Source organism: Vitis vinifera, chromosome 4 (genome assembly GCF_030704535.1).
Source record: "Vitis vinifera cultivar Pinot Noir 40024 chromosome 4, ASM3070453v1".
Taxonomy (NCBI): Eukaryota; Viridiplantae; Streptophyta; class Magnoliopsida; order Vitales; family Vitaceae; genus Vitis; species Vitis vinifera.
Genome location: NC_081808.1, coordinates 3776528 through 3792416, shown reverse-complemented (window position 1 = coordinate 3792416; position 15889 = coordinate 3776528). Strand labels below are relative to the sequence as shown.

The following is a 15889-nucleotide window of genomic DNA, read 5'->3' as shown; positions in this document are numbered from 1 at the left end:
GCTTAAGCTCATCAATTCAGTTCTTTGGACCCAAATTCTATATCCTGCCAGCAAGGCAAATATCCCCTACCTGAGATCAAAACAAACTCAACAACTGCTAGCAATCAAGTTCATATATCTAATTCATCCTTCCAGAACAAAGCAGCCAATTCATAACCAAAAATGATGCCACATGTTACGCAAGATTCATTCCGCTGATAACTGATATTGTTGCTGAGGAAATTGGCAAATCTTAACAAAGATCTAAATATGATAACAAGAATTACAAACAAGAGATCTCTGGTAAATTAAACAACATACTCCTAAATCTGCATTAACTAAAAATCCAGTAATCAATTCACCTAAACAAAGTACAACTACTAGATAACAATAAATATTTGGAAGACCCAGACTACATCTACAAAGTCCACAGAAGTAGAAGCTACAACTCCTAGTCCTTCGTCTCCAGTGCAATCCAGTATCTGCATAAATCATGGGAACTTGTCATGCATCTCAATAAAGAAAAAGCATTGATTTTCAGAGACAATAGTTACGTTAAAAGTTAGTACCCAGAGTCATTGAAATTTCCTGCAGTGGCGGATTAGCTTTATCAACTCAGCTCCATGAATCCCTAGAGCATAACTCAGGTTTAAGGAGACAGGAGTTTTCAAAACCTGCATAAAGGGGGAAGAAAGGGACAGAACGAAACATCCATAGAAAGAAAGAAGTTGATCTCAATCTACCAAACCATGCCCAACAGATAATTTCTTAGGATACTTTGTCCATAAGTAATGGAAGTCATATCACAAAAAGCTTTCAGCATTTAAACTTTCAAATAAAATGCATATGTATCCACTATTATTTACTAAATGTGATAGGTGTTTAAAAATATGAAACCATTAAAGAATGTATAATCATGAACTTCATAAACATGAGCACATAATGGAGAATGCCAAACAGTAATCACCTACACAACTGCTTTGTCACCATAAACTTCTAGGACTTGACCACGTCGAGTTGTTCCATCTCCCAGACGAATATTGACAATCTCTTGATACTTGGGTCCCTGGTGCACTGAGAAAGTAAATTATTGATCGCTAGATTCTGAACAGATGAAAATCATATGAGTGAAAAGGGAATAAATAAAAATACTAGATAATGGGTGAAGCAAGGAATATCTTGACTTTATTGAGGATAACCAATGGCCCAGCAACTCCAGAGATTGTTCTGTACTTTGTGATGTGAGCATAAAGGAGGAAGATTCCAGTCAATATTATGTAGAACCCCAACTGTGTTTAACAAAGCCTCTTTCATACTGCAATACCTTCTACCTACCTATAATGAGAAAGAAGAGATTCTCAACAGCTTTTTGAGCATTTGGACAAGATAGTAAGTGATAACAGCAGCATAGGATACCAAGCATATATCAAAAAGCCTTCATCCCACTTATTTGGTATCTTCAATCTACACTACCCCACATCTCTTAACCAGTGCTGCCTTTATTTTTATTAATACATGTTTGAACATAGTGCTTATCTCAAAATCTATTAGTACTACTGGGCCTTCAAGCTCATTTCTATTTTTTTTTTTTTATCTTCAATATGTTTATAAATAAGTTAATAATCCATCTCAAAATCTTCATAACATCACACCTATGTTATAGGAAGATATGCCATTTCAGGGTGGCCAACATTTGCGCTGAGCTAAAATTTTCTTTATAGAAATTTTACATTCTGTTCAGATCTCAAAAATGATGAGGGGAAGAAAAAGGGCTGACAATAGCTTGAGAAGATACTCCAATTCTCAACTTTAGCAAGCCATCCTAATGCCATCTGTGAATACTTCCCATCTTTTCCACTTTACAGGTCATTGAGACAAGGCAACAAAAAAATTTGGAGCTATAATGCATCTCATGCTCATGGATCTTAGCCATCATTATAACTCAATTTATGCCCTTCCTAAAATTGAATCTTCTAGGGGTTTGGGTGAGGATCAAGCATACTTGAACAGTGTTTCAAGTCCATCAATCCCTAGAGTTGGGCTTCAGGCTTTATAAAGTTGAATGTGTGTGCTAGCACTTGAGAGTGTATACTTTACAGACTATACAGCTTACCCATGCCAACCAACAGAGTTCCCTCCTCCGTATCATGATTGTTTTGATCCACCCATATTGAACCTGAAAAAACAACAAAAGTTCAAGCAATATTGCCAATCAATGACACAAATATCATATATCACAATGACCAGCAAAATTCTCATCATCAAAAGTGTAGGTTAGTTGGAAATAATCAATAAGTAAGAAGCATCAATTAAAAAAGGTAGTATCTAAGGTTTAAAAAGGTAGTACCTAAGGTTAAAAAGGTTGTACCCAAGCATAAAAAAGATAGTACCTAAGCAGTGAAAAGGTAGTACCTAAGGTTTCATTTATATGGTGATCTAAACAAATTTAATAACTATTAAATAATAGCTTTATAAGTATGTTTTTCTAATATTTGTCATGAAAATATCATTCATTATAAATAATAACGATTAATTAAGAAATATTATAACTATTAACTATTATAGATTATTATGTATTTGTTGTTATAAAATATAGTTTATCACAAAATCCTAATTTCTCCTTTGCCTTATTGGCACAAAAGGCAAAGCAAACCCACCCACAAATAATGCCTGGGAGGTGAAGAGAGTATGATTCTATGCAGAATCAAACCCAAATTGCAGGATTCATCCTAATAACAAAATGTCTCAAATCATAAGCCCAAAGATAGTCAAATTGACAAGGGTAATAGCAAGCAAAATGTTGCAAATCATAAGCCCAAAGATAGCCAAATTGACAAGGGTAATAGCAAGCAAAGTGTTGCAAATCATAAGCCCAAAGATAGCCAAGTTAACAAGGGTAATAGCAAGCAAAGTGTTGCAAGTCATAAGCTCAAAGATAGCCAAAAATGCAAAAGTATTCATAAAAATCACCAAATCAGCTCCCAAATTCTCTTCCCTAATATAATGAACATTGTACTCACTATTGCCATAAGGTTAAAGATATCTCAAGACACTTGAAGTTGCTATAAATAAAAATTGCTTTAAGAAGAAACTTGAAATTGCTATATAAGTGAAAGTTGCTATAAATGAGTGTTTATTTGAACTACACATTGCACAAATAACCCAATCCAGAAGAAATTATTCTGCAATTGCAAGGTTTTTCCTCAAACTTAAAATATGAAAAATTAAATATAACAAACGGAAAGAAGCAGAATCGAGAATAAAAAGAACCCAAATTTTTAAATAGGGTCATGAAAAAGACAAAGAATCTTTCAACACTATTCAAGAAAAACCTGAAAGCCAAGGAATCGGAAACCGCTGATGCTAATCTGGTTTTCTTCCATCAGCCTCATAGTTGTGGTTTTTAATTAGGTTTTGTACTGTAGAGATGAAGGGGAGAAATGAAGACGAGGACTGTGGTTTTCCATTAGGATTCATACTAGTTAGATATGTACAAAGGGAGGGGGAAAATAAAGGAGATGAGAACAGAAAGTGAACGGAGGAGGGTTTGAACGCACAGAAAGTAAATTTTTTTTTTCAGATGTGGAGGCTGACCTGGCAGAAAGAGGAGAGCATGTTGGGCATTAAAAAAACAGCTCAGGCCAAAGTGCATGAAACACAAAGGCTATCTCTGTATGCCGAAAAGTAATAAGTAAATAAAAAATGTGTTAAAAAAGGAAAATGATTTTTTTATTTTTCATTTCACATATAAAAAATAAAATTAAATATAATTAAAATTTATAAAAAATTATATATTTTTAAATTATGTAATCTTTATATAACATAGATAAATAAGTAAAAATGAGTTTGAAAAAATATATAAAAATAATTTATCGAGTTTAAATCTATTTTTCATTTTTTTATTATTATTTTTTTCAAATTTTATGGGAACCAAACATAGTCAAAATATTTATAGATATAATATTGTAAATTTGAAATTGATAAACCCGAGTTATCCGTATCATGATATCTTGATATTGCTACCTTAAAATATTTTTTTTCATCATATTTTTTTAGGAACCCAACTTTGCATACTCATGTTTTATTTGATTACGAAGAAAATTAAATATAATTAAAATTATTAAAAAAAAATATTTTTTAAATTACTTAATATTTATATATAAAAATAATTTATTGATTTTAAATTAAAATTTTTTATTTTCCTTCACTTCTTTTTTATCTTATATTTTTTTTTCTCTATTTTCTTTTCTTTCACACTTTTCAGTAATCAAACATAACCTAAAATTTGCATGTGCTTGAGGATTTTACGAATTAATAATTTAATAGCATATAAAAGAGAATTAACATTAAAACTTATTTTTAATTTTGTTATTAACGTGTCTGAATCTAAAATGTGTTGTACCAAAAATCCGTGAACTCAATGTCACCCAAATCCCTCAACTTCCACTGGAAGAACAAAAAGGCAATACAGCGCCATGGGGACAGTGCCATCTCTAGGGCTTGGTCGATCAAAACCCTAACTTTCATTTTTCATCGCCATTTTTCCGGGTAGTTTTCCCATTAATCTTTTCATTAGTATTAATCTGCAATTTTTAATTTTTTGTTCTTCATACTCTATTTCCAAGTCAGATCCCTTATTTAGTTTCCTTCATCTCCATTCCATTTTGACGTTTACATTTGTATTCTTGTTTATATGTTCATATCATTTATGGGAAATTTTTTTAATTGAACTGGAATGAGTGTGTAAATATTTATTATGTGTCATTTGATTTGGATTTCATTTGTATTTTGATCAGTTGATTTTTGCTCATCTAGAAGTGTGATAACTTGAAATTATCAGATGGGGCACATGTGTATCAATCATTTGCTTTATTTTATTTTATTCTTTAAGATGTTTCTAAATGAGGAATTGAGTATCTACAGCACACATAGTTTTTCTCTATGTGGAAGAGGAAATTGTGATTGAGTTTGCAAGAGTAGTGTGTGGTTGGAATATCTTCTCAATCAGCTTCTAGTGGTGCTATGAGGTGAGTGCACAAGTTATTGTCTTTTTGTGCTAAATTTAGAAAATGATCAGCTAGCCACAGATTATTTCATTCAATGATGCTGACATATACAAGGCTCGGGGGGTTCTTATTGTTATAATGTATAAGAATTCAACAACTACAGAAATCCCATTTAATATCTCTCTAAATAGAATCTAATGCTAAAATGGGACTTGTGTAGCCAAGCCCAAGAAATTAGGATAAGGTTTTGTTGGGTCAAGTATATGAATTGATGTCATGATAGTGCCAAAACTCATGTTTAGGTAACTGTTTTTGTGATTATGATGAGAAGATTCTCGGAGGTGATTGATGAGCTGGAGTTGAGGGACCTACCCCTTCAGGGGGGGCCGTTTACCTGGATTGGAGGTTTGAACAGCCAAACTATGTCAAGAATTGATCGCTTTCTGGTGATGGAGGACTGGGAGGGCTACTTTAACGGGGTGGTGCAGAGTGCACTGTCCAGGCCAGTGTCGGATCATTTTCCCATCCTCTTGGACGGGGGAGGGGTGAGGAGGGGGCCTGTCCCCTTTAGGTTTGAAAATATGTGGCTTCAGGAGGAGGGATTTAAGGATTTGCTTGGCGGGTGGTGGCAAGGTTTAAGATTCAGTGGTTCCTTCAGTTTCATCCTTGCTGAGAAATTGAAGGCACTGAAAGTCATCTTAAAATCTTGGAACAAAGAGGTTTTTGGAAAGGTGGGAGTGAATAAGAAGTTGGCTTTGGATAAAGTGGATTTTTGGGATAATCAGGAGAAGGGACGTGTTTTATCCATGGAGGAGCTGGAGGCTAGAAAGGAGGCAAAAGAGAACTTTGAAAAATGGGTTCTCATGGAGGAAATTTCTTGGAGGCAAAAATCAAGAGAGGTGTGGTTGAAGGAGGGAGACAAAAATACTGGTTTTTTTCATAAGATGGCCAACTCTCATAGAAGGAAAAATTGCTTGTCTAAGATTAAGGTGAATGGAACTTGGTTAACAGAGGAGCAGGAAATTAAGGGAGGGGTGGTTGGAGCATTTAAGAATCTTTTGATTGATCCTGGTGAATGGCACCCATCTATGGATGGTTTGGCTTTTAATAGGATTGATGGTGAGGAGGCAGCCAGGTTGGAGGAGGTGTTTACAGAGGAAGAGGTCTTTTCTGCTTTATCAGATATGAATGGAGACAAGGCTCCTGGCCCAGACGGCTTCTCTCTTAGCTTTTGGCAATTTAGTTGGGAGTTTGTGAAAGTAGAGGTTATGGGCTTCTTTAAGGAATTCCATGAGCGTGGCAGATTCGTAAGGAGCCTTAATTCAACTTTTCTGGTCCTTATCCCTAAAAAGGCGGGTGCGGAGGATCTTAGGGATTTTAGACCGATAAGTTTGGTAGGGGGGTTGTATAAATTGTTGGCGAAAGTGTTAGCTAACAGACTCAAAAATGTCATGGGAAAGGTGGTGTCTTCAGCTCAAAATGCATTCGTTGAAGGTAGACAAATTCTAGATGCAGCCCTAATTGCCAATAAGGCAATTGACTCAATGCTGAAAAGTAAGGAGAGCGGGGTGTTGTGTAAGCTGGATATAGAAAAGGCTTACGACCATCTAAACTGGAATTTCTTGTTGTCGGTTTTGCAAAGAATGGGATTTGGGGAGAGGTGGACTGGTTGGATATCTTGGTGTATTTCCACAGCAACTTTTTCGGTGTTAATCAATGGTACCCCAGAGGGTTTCTTCAATAGTTCAAGGGGTTTGCGTCAGGGAGATCCTCTTTCTTCTTATCTTTTTGTGATTGGGATGGAGGCTTTTAGTAGGCTTATTCATAGGGTTGTGAGAGGGGGTTTCCTTTCAGGATGCAGGATAAAAGGTAGAAGAGGCGACGGGGCGTTGGTTTCTCATTTGCTGTTCGCCGACGATACTCTAGTTTTCTGTGATTCATCCCAAGATGAGATGGCTTATTTGAGCTGGCTGTTGATGTGGTTTGAAGCCTTATCAGGATTGAGAATCAATTTGGATAAGAGCGAAATCTTGCCGGTTGGGAGAGTGGAGAATTTGGAGTTGTTGGCTCTTGAGGTTGGTTGTAAAGTGGGTAGGCTGCCAACTTCTTACTTGGGGATCCCTTTGGGGGCGAATCATAAGTCTGTGGCCGTTTGGGATGGAGTGGAAGAAAGGTTCCAGAAAGGGCTTGCCAAGTGGAAAAGGCAATTCATCTCTAAAGGCAGGAGAATGACCCTTATTCGGAGTACCTTGTCAAGTATGCCTATATATTTGATGTCGTTACTTCGAATTCCTAGAGCAGTTAGTTTAAGATTGGAAAAAATTCAAAGGGATTTTTTATGGGGAGGAGGAGCTTTGAAGAAAAAGTCTCATCTAGTAAAATGGGATACCGTGTGTTTGGATAGGAGTAAGGGTGGTTTGGGAGTTAGACGTTTGTCTATTCTCAATAGGGCCCTTCTTTGTAAATGGAATTGACGCTTTGCGAATGAAAGGGATAAACTATGGAGGTGTGTCATTAGTAGGAAGTTCAGGGAGGAAGAAGGGGGGTGGTACTCTAAAGAGGTTAGGGAGGGCTTTGGAGTTGGTTTTTGGAAGGATATAAGGAAGGAAGGTGCTCTTTTGCAAAACAAGGTGAGCTTCTCTGTGGGGAATGGTAGAAGGGTGAAATTTTGGAAAGATAATTGGTGTGGGAACTCCACTCTCTGTAATTCATTCCCCTCTTTGTATGCCTTTGCATCTTATAAAGAGGCTTGGATAGAGGAGATGTGGGACCATTCTAGAGGTGAAGGGGTTTGGAGTCCCAGATTCTCTAGGCCCTTTAATGACTGGGAGGTGGAGGAGGTGGAGAGATTACTTGTGATAATTCAGGGGAGGAGGCTTAATCCTCTTACGGAAGATTGTTTGTTGTGGAAAGAGACAAAGGATGGGATTTTCTCAGTTAAATCTCTTTATAGCATTTTAGATTCAAGAAGAGGTGTTCAATTCCCTATCAATATTATATGGAATCCTTGTGTGCCTACTAAAGTGAGTTTCTTTGCTTGGGAAGCTTTTTGGGGTAAGGTGTTAACTTTGGATCAACTCAAAAAGAGGGGTCGGTGTTTAGCCAACAGATGCTTTCTTTGCTGTGAGGAAGAAGAATCTATTGATCATATTCTTATTCAGTGCTCCAAGGCTAGAGTGTTATGGGAATTAGTATTTGCTCTTTTTGGTGTTTCTTGGGTCCTGCCTTATTCGGTTAGAGATACCCTTAGTGGGTGGAGTGGATTTAATATGGGCAAAAAGCGCAGAAAGGTGTGGAAGGCTGTCCCTTCGTGTATCTTTTGGGCGGTATGGAAGGAAAGAAATAGGATTGCCTTTGACAATGAGGAGCTATCGTTGAATAGGTTGAAAAATTCTTTTGTTTGTAATCTTTGGGTGTGGTCTAAACCAGTTGTAAATGAAGGTCCTCTCTCTTTACTCGGTTTTTTTGATTGGCTAGGTGCTAGGTGAGGGTTGGTATTGTATTTCTGCTTCTTTTTGTGCCCTAGGGCGCCTCTTGTATACTCCCTGTATGTTTTTGGGCCTGTTTTTGGGGCTCCTTGCTAATATATGCTTCTTTGTGTGTTTGCCAATCAAAAAAAAAAAAATGACTGAGTCTTGGAGGTGTATAAGAAGAGGAGGTTGAGAAACATCATACCGATTTCCTTCATTGTCGTGCGTGATGATCCTTGAATTTGGCCTCCCCTCTTTGTTTTTGGTCTCAGTGTCACGGTTATGGGTATGTAATTGGCTAACAACATTTTCCCTTCTACCCTCCTCTCTCTCCCCATGATGTGGGTGAGTAGGTGTGCACTGTGTGTGAATTGGGAATTTTAAAAAAGGTAGTCATGTGCCATTTTATATCATAATTTAAGGTAAGATTTTATAATCTATTATTTTATATGACAATAGCTTATTATTTTATATGTTAATCGTGCGATATGAATTATATTAGTTTAAGTAATGTATTATTTTATATGGTAATGATAGCATTTATGATTTATTAATTTATTTTTAATAATATGTTGAAACCATTTAATTTATTAATATTTTAATATATTAAAATCATTTAACTAACAATATATTGTATTTTATTTGATAAATGTATTTTATATTTATATTTAAATATAAAGCTTTGTAATCATTTAATCGAAACTAAAAATCGAATTGATGATTAAATTGTATTCTTTTAGTAAAATACCATTATATTTGAAAATAATTTTCAATTCTTAACACTATCATAAATTATATTCTACAGAGACTTTATAACTATTTAAATAATGTTAAATGTGAGAAAATTTTATTTTATTAGTTTTTAAGCTTATTTAATTGTATTAATTTTTTTTTTTAATTTTTTAAACTTTTCAACCATCTTATTTTGTGTATCGCTCGATACTGAGCCGAGACATAAAGACTGATATGCCTCTTGCGTTTTGAGTCAATGATCAATACCGTGACCATGGAAGAAAATATATGCCTCTTGCTTTCCGAGTCAATGATCAATATCGCGACCATGGAAGAAAATATCGCGATATGTCGGCGATATATCGTTGATATATCGTGTATTAGAAGGTATTGATATGATATTTCATGGAGAAATATCGATCCAGCGAAATTTCGGGAGAAATCCCTAAAAATCGGCGATATCTCGCAATATGTCGGCGATTTGGCAATAAATCGCCGATTTTTCCTGATATATCATATGGTCAACGTGGTCAACACATGCTACAGTGAAGTCAAATGCGCTACAGTGCCCCCATTACAATACCTCAAAAATGCCCTTTTGCTATTGAGGGGATTCGAACCCCAAACCAAAAGGTTTGGGGTTCAGCTCACTTACCATTAGGGCAAGCTTGCCCCTTGTTAAATATTATGCACTAAACATATATATATTTGAAGTCATTATATAAAGAAAATATTAAAAGAATATTTTAAAGAGCAAATTAATTATAATTATTTTATAATTAAATGCAAAAATTTCTTTTAACTGATTACCAAAAATATAAAAATTATCATGATAATTTTCTTCATAGTGTTTTTAATATCATTAATAATGAATTAAATATTAAAAAATTGTACATATATCACAATTTATTTTATATTATTTAATACAATTGAATTAAATGGATCATAATTTTAATATTAATATATATTTTAAAATTAGACATATTATAATCAAATATCATAATATTATTATGAAATAATATTTTATGTAATTTAATAATAAATGTACACTTATTAAATTCATATTTTTATCGATACACACGGTATTATTATCAAATATGATAAATCACATTATACATATATCAAATTATTTAATAAAACAATTTTAAAATATCATTATACTTCTAATTACATTTTTATGAAGTTTTTATTATATTTTTATAAATTTTGATCAATTTTAGGCTTATCGATATTTTTTTCCAAAATATCCGCCGATATATCCGTAAAATCGAAGTATCGATATATCTGTGATTACCAATATTTTCATTCTTGACCGTGACTTTGAACTATGAGTTACTCAATTAGTTGTGTGCTTCATCTTATAGCCTGGGTGAGTCACCTTCCGCCCCTCTTTTGAGGGGAGTTGAGGAGCACATCATGTTGCAACTCAGGTACAATTTTACTAGTAATCTATGTTGACCTGTTCTGGGTGTTTATTGGCTAGTTCAAAAATCACTTGGAAAATTTTTTCTCATGAAGGATAAGAATCTTTCCGCTAAAGATAAATATCCTTCATCATGCAGATGCTTCACCCATCAAGCTTGCACAAAACCAAGCTGGAAGGAAATAAAGAAGCAAAAAATGGTATTGCCAAGCATTGTTTTAGAACATTACTTGGCATTTCTTCAAACGGGGGTATTCTACCATTTTGTCGTTTCTCTTATGGAGTTGCCAACCATTGTCCTTAAAACCCAGAACAATTTCTTCTGGTGGATATAAAACCAAAGTAAAAAAATAAGACTACGTGATTGAAAAATTTAAACATAATTGCAAATTTGCAATACAGTTAAGTAAATAATGCTTTGGATGAACCATTTTTAGATGCAACATGATACTTCTATTGTATTGCATATATTACCAGGTTGAGACAAATGACAAGTTTTATGGGTTGAGCTGGTGGCTCAACCAAGGTTCCATGACAACATTGCTTAGATCTTATATTTTCTTTTGTTATGTGTCAATAAGTTCTCTCTTATTGTTATGCTACTTCAATTCCTTCCAGCTTGTTATATGGTCTTTCTTTTGCACCCAAAAGAAGAATGAGCATTTAGACAATGCTTTCTAGAGATCAGGAGCTTCTGCAAGAGTATCTGTTCCAAAGAAGAGATTTCTTTAATCGTGCTTTGACAAGGAAAATAAGCCTTCAGCTTCATAAAAATGAAGAATGACTGAACAGTTTGTGAAGATGAGCAACAGGAACCAGGAGCAGAGGAGACATTCCAGTCAGACAACAGGCACTCAGCCATCTAGGAAGCAGCCAAGAAAGGGAGGGAACCCAGTCCGGCTTCCATCAGCTGCTGGGCTTACTCAAGATGAGGAGTCTTCAAACACAAGGATATGTAAAAACTCAGCTTGTCGAGCTGTGCTATCTTTAGATGACATATTCTGCAAGAGGTGCTCTTGCTGTATCTGCCACTCATTTGATGACAACAAGGACCCTAGCCTATGGTTAGTCTGCACATCTGAGTTTGATAAGGGTGACACTTGTGGGTTGTCTTGCCACATTGAATGTGCAATTCTAAGGCAGAAAGTTGGGGTGGTTGATCTGGGGCAATTGATGCAGCTAGATGGGACCTACTGCTGTGCTTCTTGTGGAAAAGTCACAGAAATTCTTGGGTTAGTAATATTTTCACATAAATCATGATCAGAAAACTACTTGGCATGCTATGAAACTCGATTTCATTTACTTAAAATAGGTGGTTGATAAGTTCTGACTGTAGAAACTCTTGGCTTGGGCTGAACTGCAAAAATGGTAAATGAAATAAATGTAATGTAAGGGTAATTAAAAAATAGGTGCAACAAAGTTTTTGGCCAGTACAGCATTCTATAAATTTCCTTATAAAATTACTCCTTTCCCATGACAGGTTTTTTTTTTGTTTGTTTTGATAGGTAACATTTTCCTTTTTTGTGTCCTTGGGTTCCACCTGAACCACTTGCACTTGAATTAGGCCTCAAGGTCACTTTTTTTTCATAACAGTTATACCCACCAGCTTCTATTTTGAGCTTAAAATATTGTTAAATATACTTAATTTTTCTTTTTGTGCAAGCCATAGGTTCAAAAAATGTAGTATGACATGGGATGGTTGCTCAAAAAATGAGGAGCCTTGCACTGCTGTGTAAAACTTTTTAGAGATGTGTAATAGTCATGTTAAACATCCTGAATTGCCAACAATATTAAAATAATGTTTTAACTCGAGTCTGGAAGTTGGAGTTTTTTGGATTAATTTGCAGTCTTGGATAAGAGCGAGATTGTATATTTTAAGATCAAAACATGACCAGACAGTTAAGATTGGGGGATTAATTCTCTAATGTCCTTGTCCTTCACTTAGTGGCAAAGGTTTTTTATCTCTTCTTGCCCTTCTAGTACTTTCCATTAGTATTGTGATTATCTTGATAGCATCTCCTAGACTGAATTAGTTGTTGGGGCCTTGAAAATCTCCTGCAGATGTTGGAAGAAGCAGTTTATCATAGCGAAGGAAGCTAGGCGGGTTGATGTTCTCTGCTATAGGATATCATTGTGTTATAGGCTTTTGGATGGGACATCCAGATTTAAAGAGCTACATAAAGTTGTAAGTGATGCCAAGGCCAAGCTCGAAACAGAGGTGGGTCCAATTAGTGGGGATTCTGCCAAAATGGCACGTGGCATCGTGAGCAGACTCTCAGTTGCTGCAGATGTGCAGAATCTCTGCTCTCTTGCTATTGAGAAAGTAGATGCAAGGCTCAACTCCATTTCTACTGCTAACTTCAATCACCGAGGTTAGATTCTGTAGCAGCTCTCTCATCTTTTCTGATATTGATTATCATGATCATAATCATGATCATATCATGATTATCTGCTTTAAGGTTGTCTCTATACTTTAGAAGAAGTAGCACAGAGCGACTGTTTAAATTTTCAAAACTCTTGATTTGTAGTTTAGACATGTTGGTACTTACATGATATAAAACCATGGAAAAATCTAACTATATTAACATAAACAACAACCAGGTTTAAATAGACTACAGATATAGAAGATAAGATGAATAATTTATTTGTCTTCTAAAGGAAGAAAAGGAAGAAGTGAAAGCCTCAATGGAAGAAAAAAAAAGACCTTTTCCAGTGTCTGCTGAATGCTTAAGCTCTGAGGTGGGAGAGTGTGAGTCCAATTGAAGGGTTGGGTCTCAAAACCATTGAAGATGCGGGTATTGCAGTACCAAGTAAAGAAGGGACTGAATTGCAATAGCTTTAATCCAAGTGGGGCAAATTAAAGATAAAGAGAATAAGAGGTAAAATAGTTTAAAGATACCCACCAAACATTCTTCCTAATTTAAAGATACCCACCAAACCTACTTCTGAATTTAATCCTAATGAATAGACAGTGCAATCCAGTATTAAATATATGCCATATCACAGATTGGCAACAAGTATAACAATTTCCTGGTATTTGTTTGTCTTCAACAGAAGCAATTCAATTTTCCCCCAAAGTGAAACTACCTTCTTCCCTTCTTCATTTAGAAATCATTTTTCAGAGAATGGGACCCCATGAATGATGCATTTATTCCAATGATAACAATAACATCAGAATCATAAATCCTTCATCCAACATTGATACTCTTCTCTCTCTCTCTCTCTCTCTCTCTTTTTCCTTTTTCTGCTGAATTAAGTGATCCTAAATTAATTAATCTGTTTCCTCTTGCTGTTGCAGAAAACTCACTTGGTGCTGCTTTCATATTCCTATTTGAAGAAGTAACAGCTTCTTCTCTTGTTCTTGTTTTGGATGAACCAGATGCTTCACCTTCTGATGCAGTTAAAGGGTACATGCTCTGGTATTGCCCAAGCAGGGAAGAACCATCCTCCAAGGAGCCTATGCGCATCTTCCCAAGGACTCAGAAAAGGGTTCTAATATCAAATTTGCAACCTGGCATTGAGTATCTTTTCCGGATAATTCCTTATACTGATTCTGGCAGCTTGGGTCATTTTGAGGCAAAGTGTTTCACTAGGAATGTGGAGATAAACCACAAGAATTTTGAATCTGAAGTCGTCGTTCCACAAAATGAAATTAGTCCTGATAATGAAAGACTAGATACCAGGAATGAAACAGTGCCAAGGACTTCCAGTTTTAAGGTCCAGGACCTAGGAAAGGTTCTCTACCTTACTTCAGCAGAAGAACAAGGCTCTCTGGAGGGATTATGCAGTGCTGATGTGGAAGAATGCAGTGGTGGGAGCAGTGCAATGAGATATGAAACCCCAGAAGATGAAAAACCAATGCCAAATTCGCGTGAGCTTGACTTAAATGTTGTTTCTGTGCCTGATTTGAATGCAGAACTAACACCACCACTAGAGTCCTCCAGAGATGAAGACAATGAGTGCACCTTGGAGCAGGTGGTTGAAGCTGAGGATGATGCAGTATCACATGGCTTGGAAAAGAATGATCAATCAAGATCAAGTGGTAGCCACGACTCACAAACTTGCAAAATCAGGGCAATCAGAGAAGTTCCTGCTGTTGAATCCAGAACAGAGTTATGCAGGAAACAGACTCTGAGCTCAAAGAGTGAGGCATATGATTGCGTTAGCACTCTAATTAATGGTTCCCCATTGCAAGTCTGTGCTGGATCAGGCCATTTGGACAGGAGCTATGAGTATTGTGTGAAGATCATTCGATGGCTAGAGTGTGAAGGGCACATAGGACAGGAATTTAGGATGAAGTTCTTAACTTGGTTTAGCTTGAGATCAACCGAGCAGGAGCGGAGGGTTGTGCATGCATTTATCCAAACCCTAATCGAAGACCCAAGTAGCTTGGCAGGCCAGTTGATTGATTCATTCTCAGACATTGTGAAAAGCAAGAGGACCCGTAATGGTTTCTGCAGTGAACTATGGCATTGAACCCGGAGCAGGCAAAAGGATGGTTTTATTCTTTTTCTATGTGATATTATTGCTTTTGTATGTACAGGCTTTCTGGGATCTTGAACAAATATGTTTGTGGAGTTTATAAGTCTTTGCAGGTAGAGCTCTTCTGATTTTTCTTTCTTGAAGAGCTCATGGTTCATAGCGGTATTGTATTGTGAGATCTTCCTATTTTAATTTGAACTTTAGTCAAGGCACATATTACAAAATTTTGTGGCGGATTCTGTTATTTTGGATATAAACCCTTTTCTGGAAAATAGCAGAGAAATAGGACAATGGAATACACTAGTAATAAGATCTGCCTGTTTCAGTTCAGAGCTGCTCCCATAGACCTTCCCTGCTCCTTCCTTTTCTTAAATGTCTAACACCTAATTCATAAAATCTCAACTGCAACACAGCCTACCATCCCATCCCTGCCACTGGGCGTCATGCTTTTTTATGTTCTACACCGTGCCCCTACTGCCATTGCCACCACAAAACTACTCTCATTTCACCCACAGAGACTTAACCACATTTAGAAAGACATATTCTTTGACCTATTGTTTTTTTAGGATCTTTTTTCAGGTTTTTCAATCTTCAAGGCTGATTCACATCTGCTTCAGCTGTAGACAAACATCATGCACTCCACAGAAAGAGGCAGTTTGAGACCATTGAAGGACTCCGTTTAATAGGTAAAAGCAAGCATTCAAGCATAAAATGAAGAAGCAACAAAATCTTAAGCCTCTGATGAAACTCTATAATATTATAAGATAATTACTTACAGGCTTTTCTTTCTTTTCTTT

The 15889-nt window shown here is 35.9% G+C and overlaps 1 protein-coding gene and 1 long non-coding RNA gene across 4 annotated transcripts; one reads left to right on the top strand and one right to left on the bottom strand.

Annotated features, from left to right (window-relative positions):
- Positions 1 to 222: 222 nt before the first annotated feature.
- LOC104879008 (uncharacterized) lies at positions 223 to 3615 on the bottom strand. Of its 3 annotated transcripts, none has more exons than XR_785578.3 (5): positions 3312 to 3615; positions 2093 to 2155; positions 947 to 1314; positions 549 to 653; positions 223 to 461 (listed from the first exon to the last, which is right to left on the bottom strand). It is a non-coding gene; the product is annotated as an uncharacterized LOC104879008 (long non-coding RNA). The 3 variants fall into 3 exon arrangements; XR_785577.3 differs by having other exon boundaries at positions 549 to 1045; positions 1132 to 1314; XR_785576.3 differs by having other exon boundaries at positions 549 to 1314.
- Positions 3616 to 4394: 779 nt separating this feature from the next.
- Positions 4395 to 15316, top strand: LOC100259403 (VIN3-like protein 1). The gene is made up of 4 exons (XM_002281898.5): positions 4395 to 4527; positions 11229 to 11842; positions 12672 to 12982; positions 13909 to 15316. Exons 2-4 carry the CDS (start codon positions 11391 to 11393, stop codon positions 15084 to 15086), a joined length of 1941 nt encoding a protein of 646 aa, XP_002281934.1. The 5' UTR covers positions 4395 to 4527; positions 11229 to 11390; the 3' UTR covers positions 15087 to 15316.
- Positions 15317 to 15889: the final 573 nt, after the last annotated feature.

Coding starts and splice junctions, on each gene's coding strand:
- LOC100259403 (XM_002281898.5), top strand. CDS start 11,391: ATGACTGAACAGTTTGTGAAGATGAGCAACAGGAACCAGGAGCAGAGG. Junction 11,843..12,671: donor AAAGTCACAGAAATTCTTGG/GTTAGTAATATT, acceptor AATCTCCTGCAG/ATGTTGGAAGAAGCAGTTTA. Junction 12,983..13,908: donor TGCTAACTTCAATCACCGAG/GTTAGATTCTGT, acceptor TTGCTGTTGCAG/AAAACTCACTTGGTGCTGCT.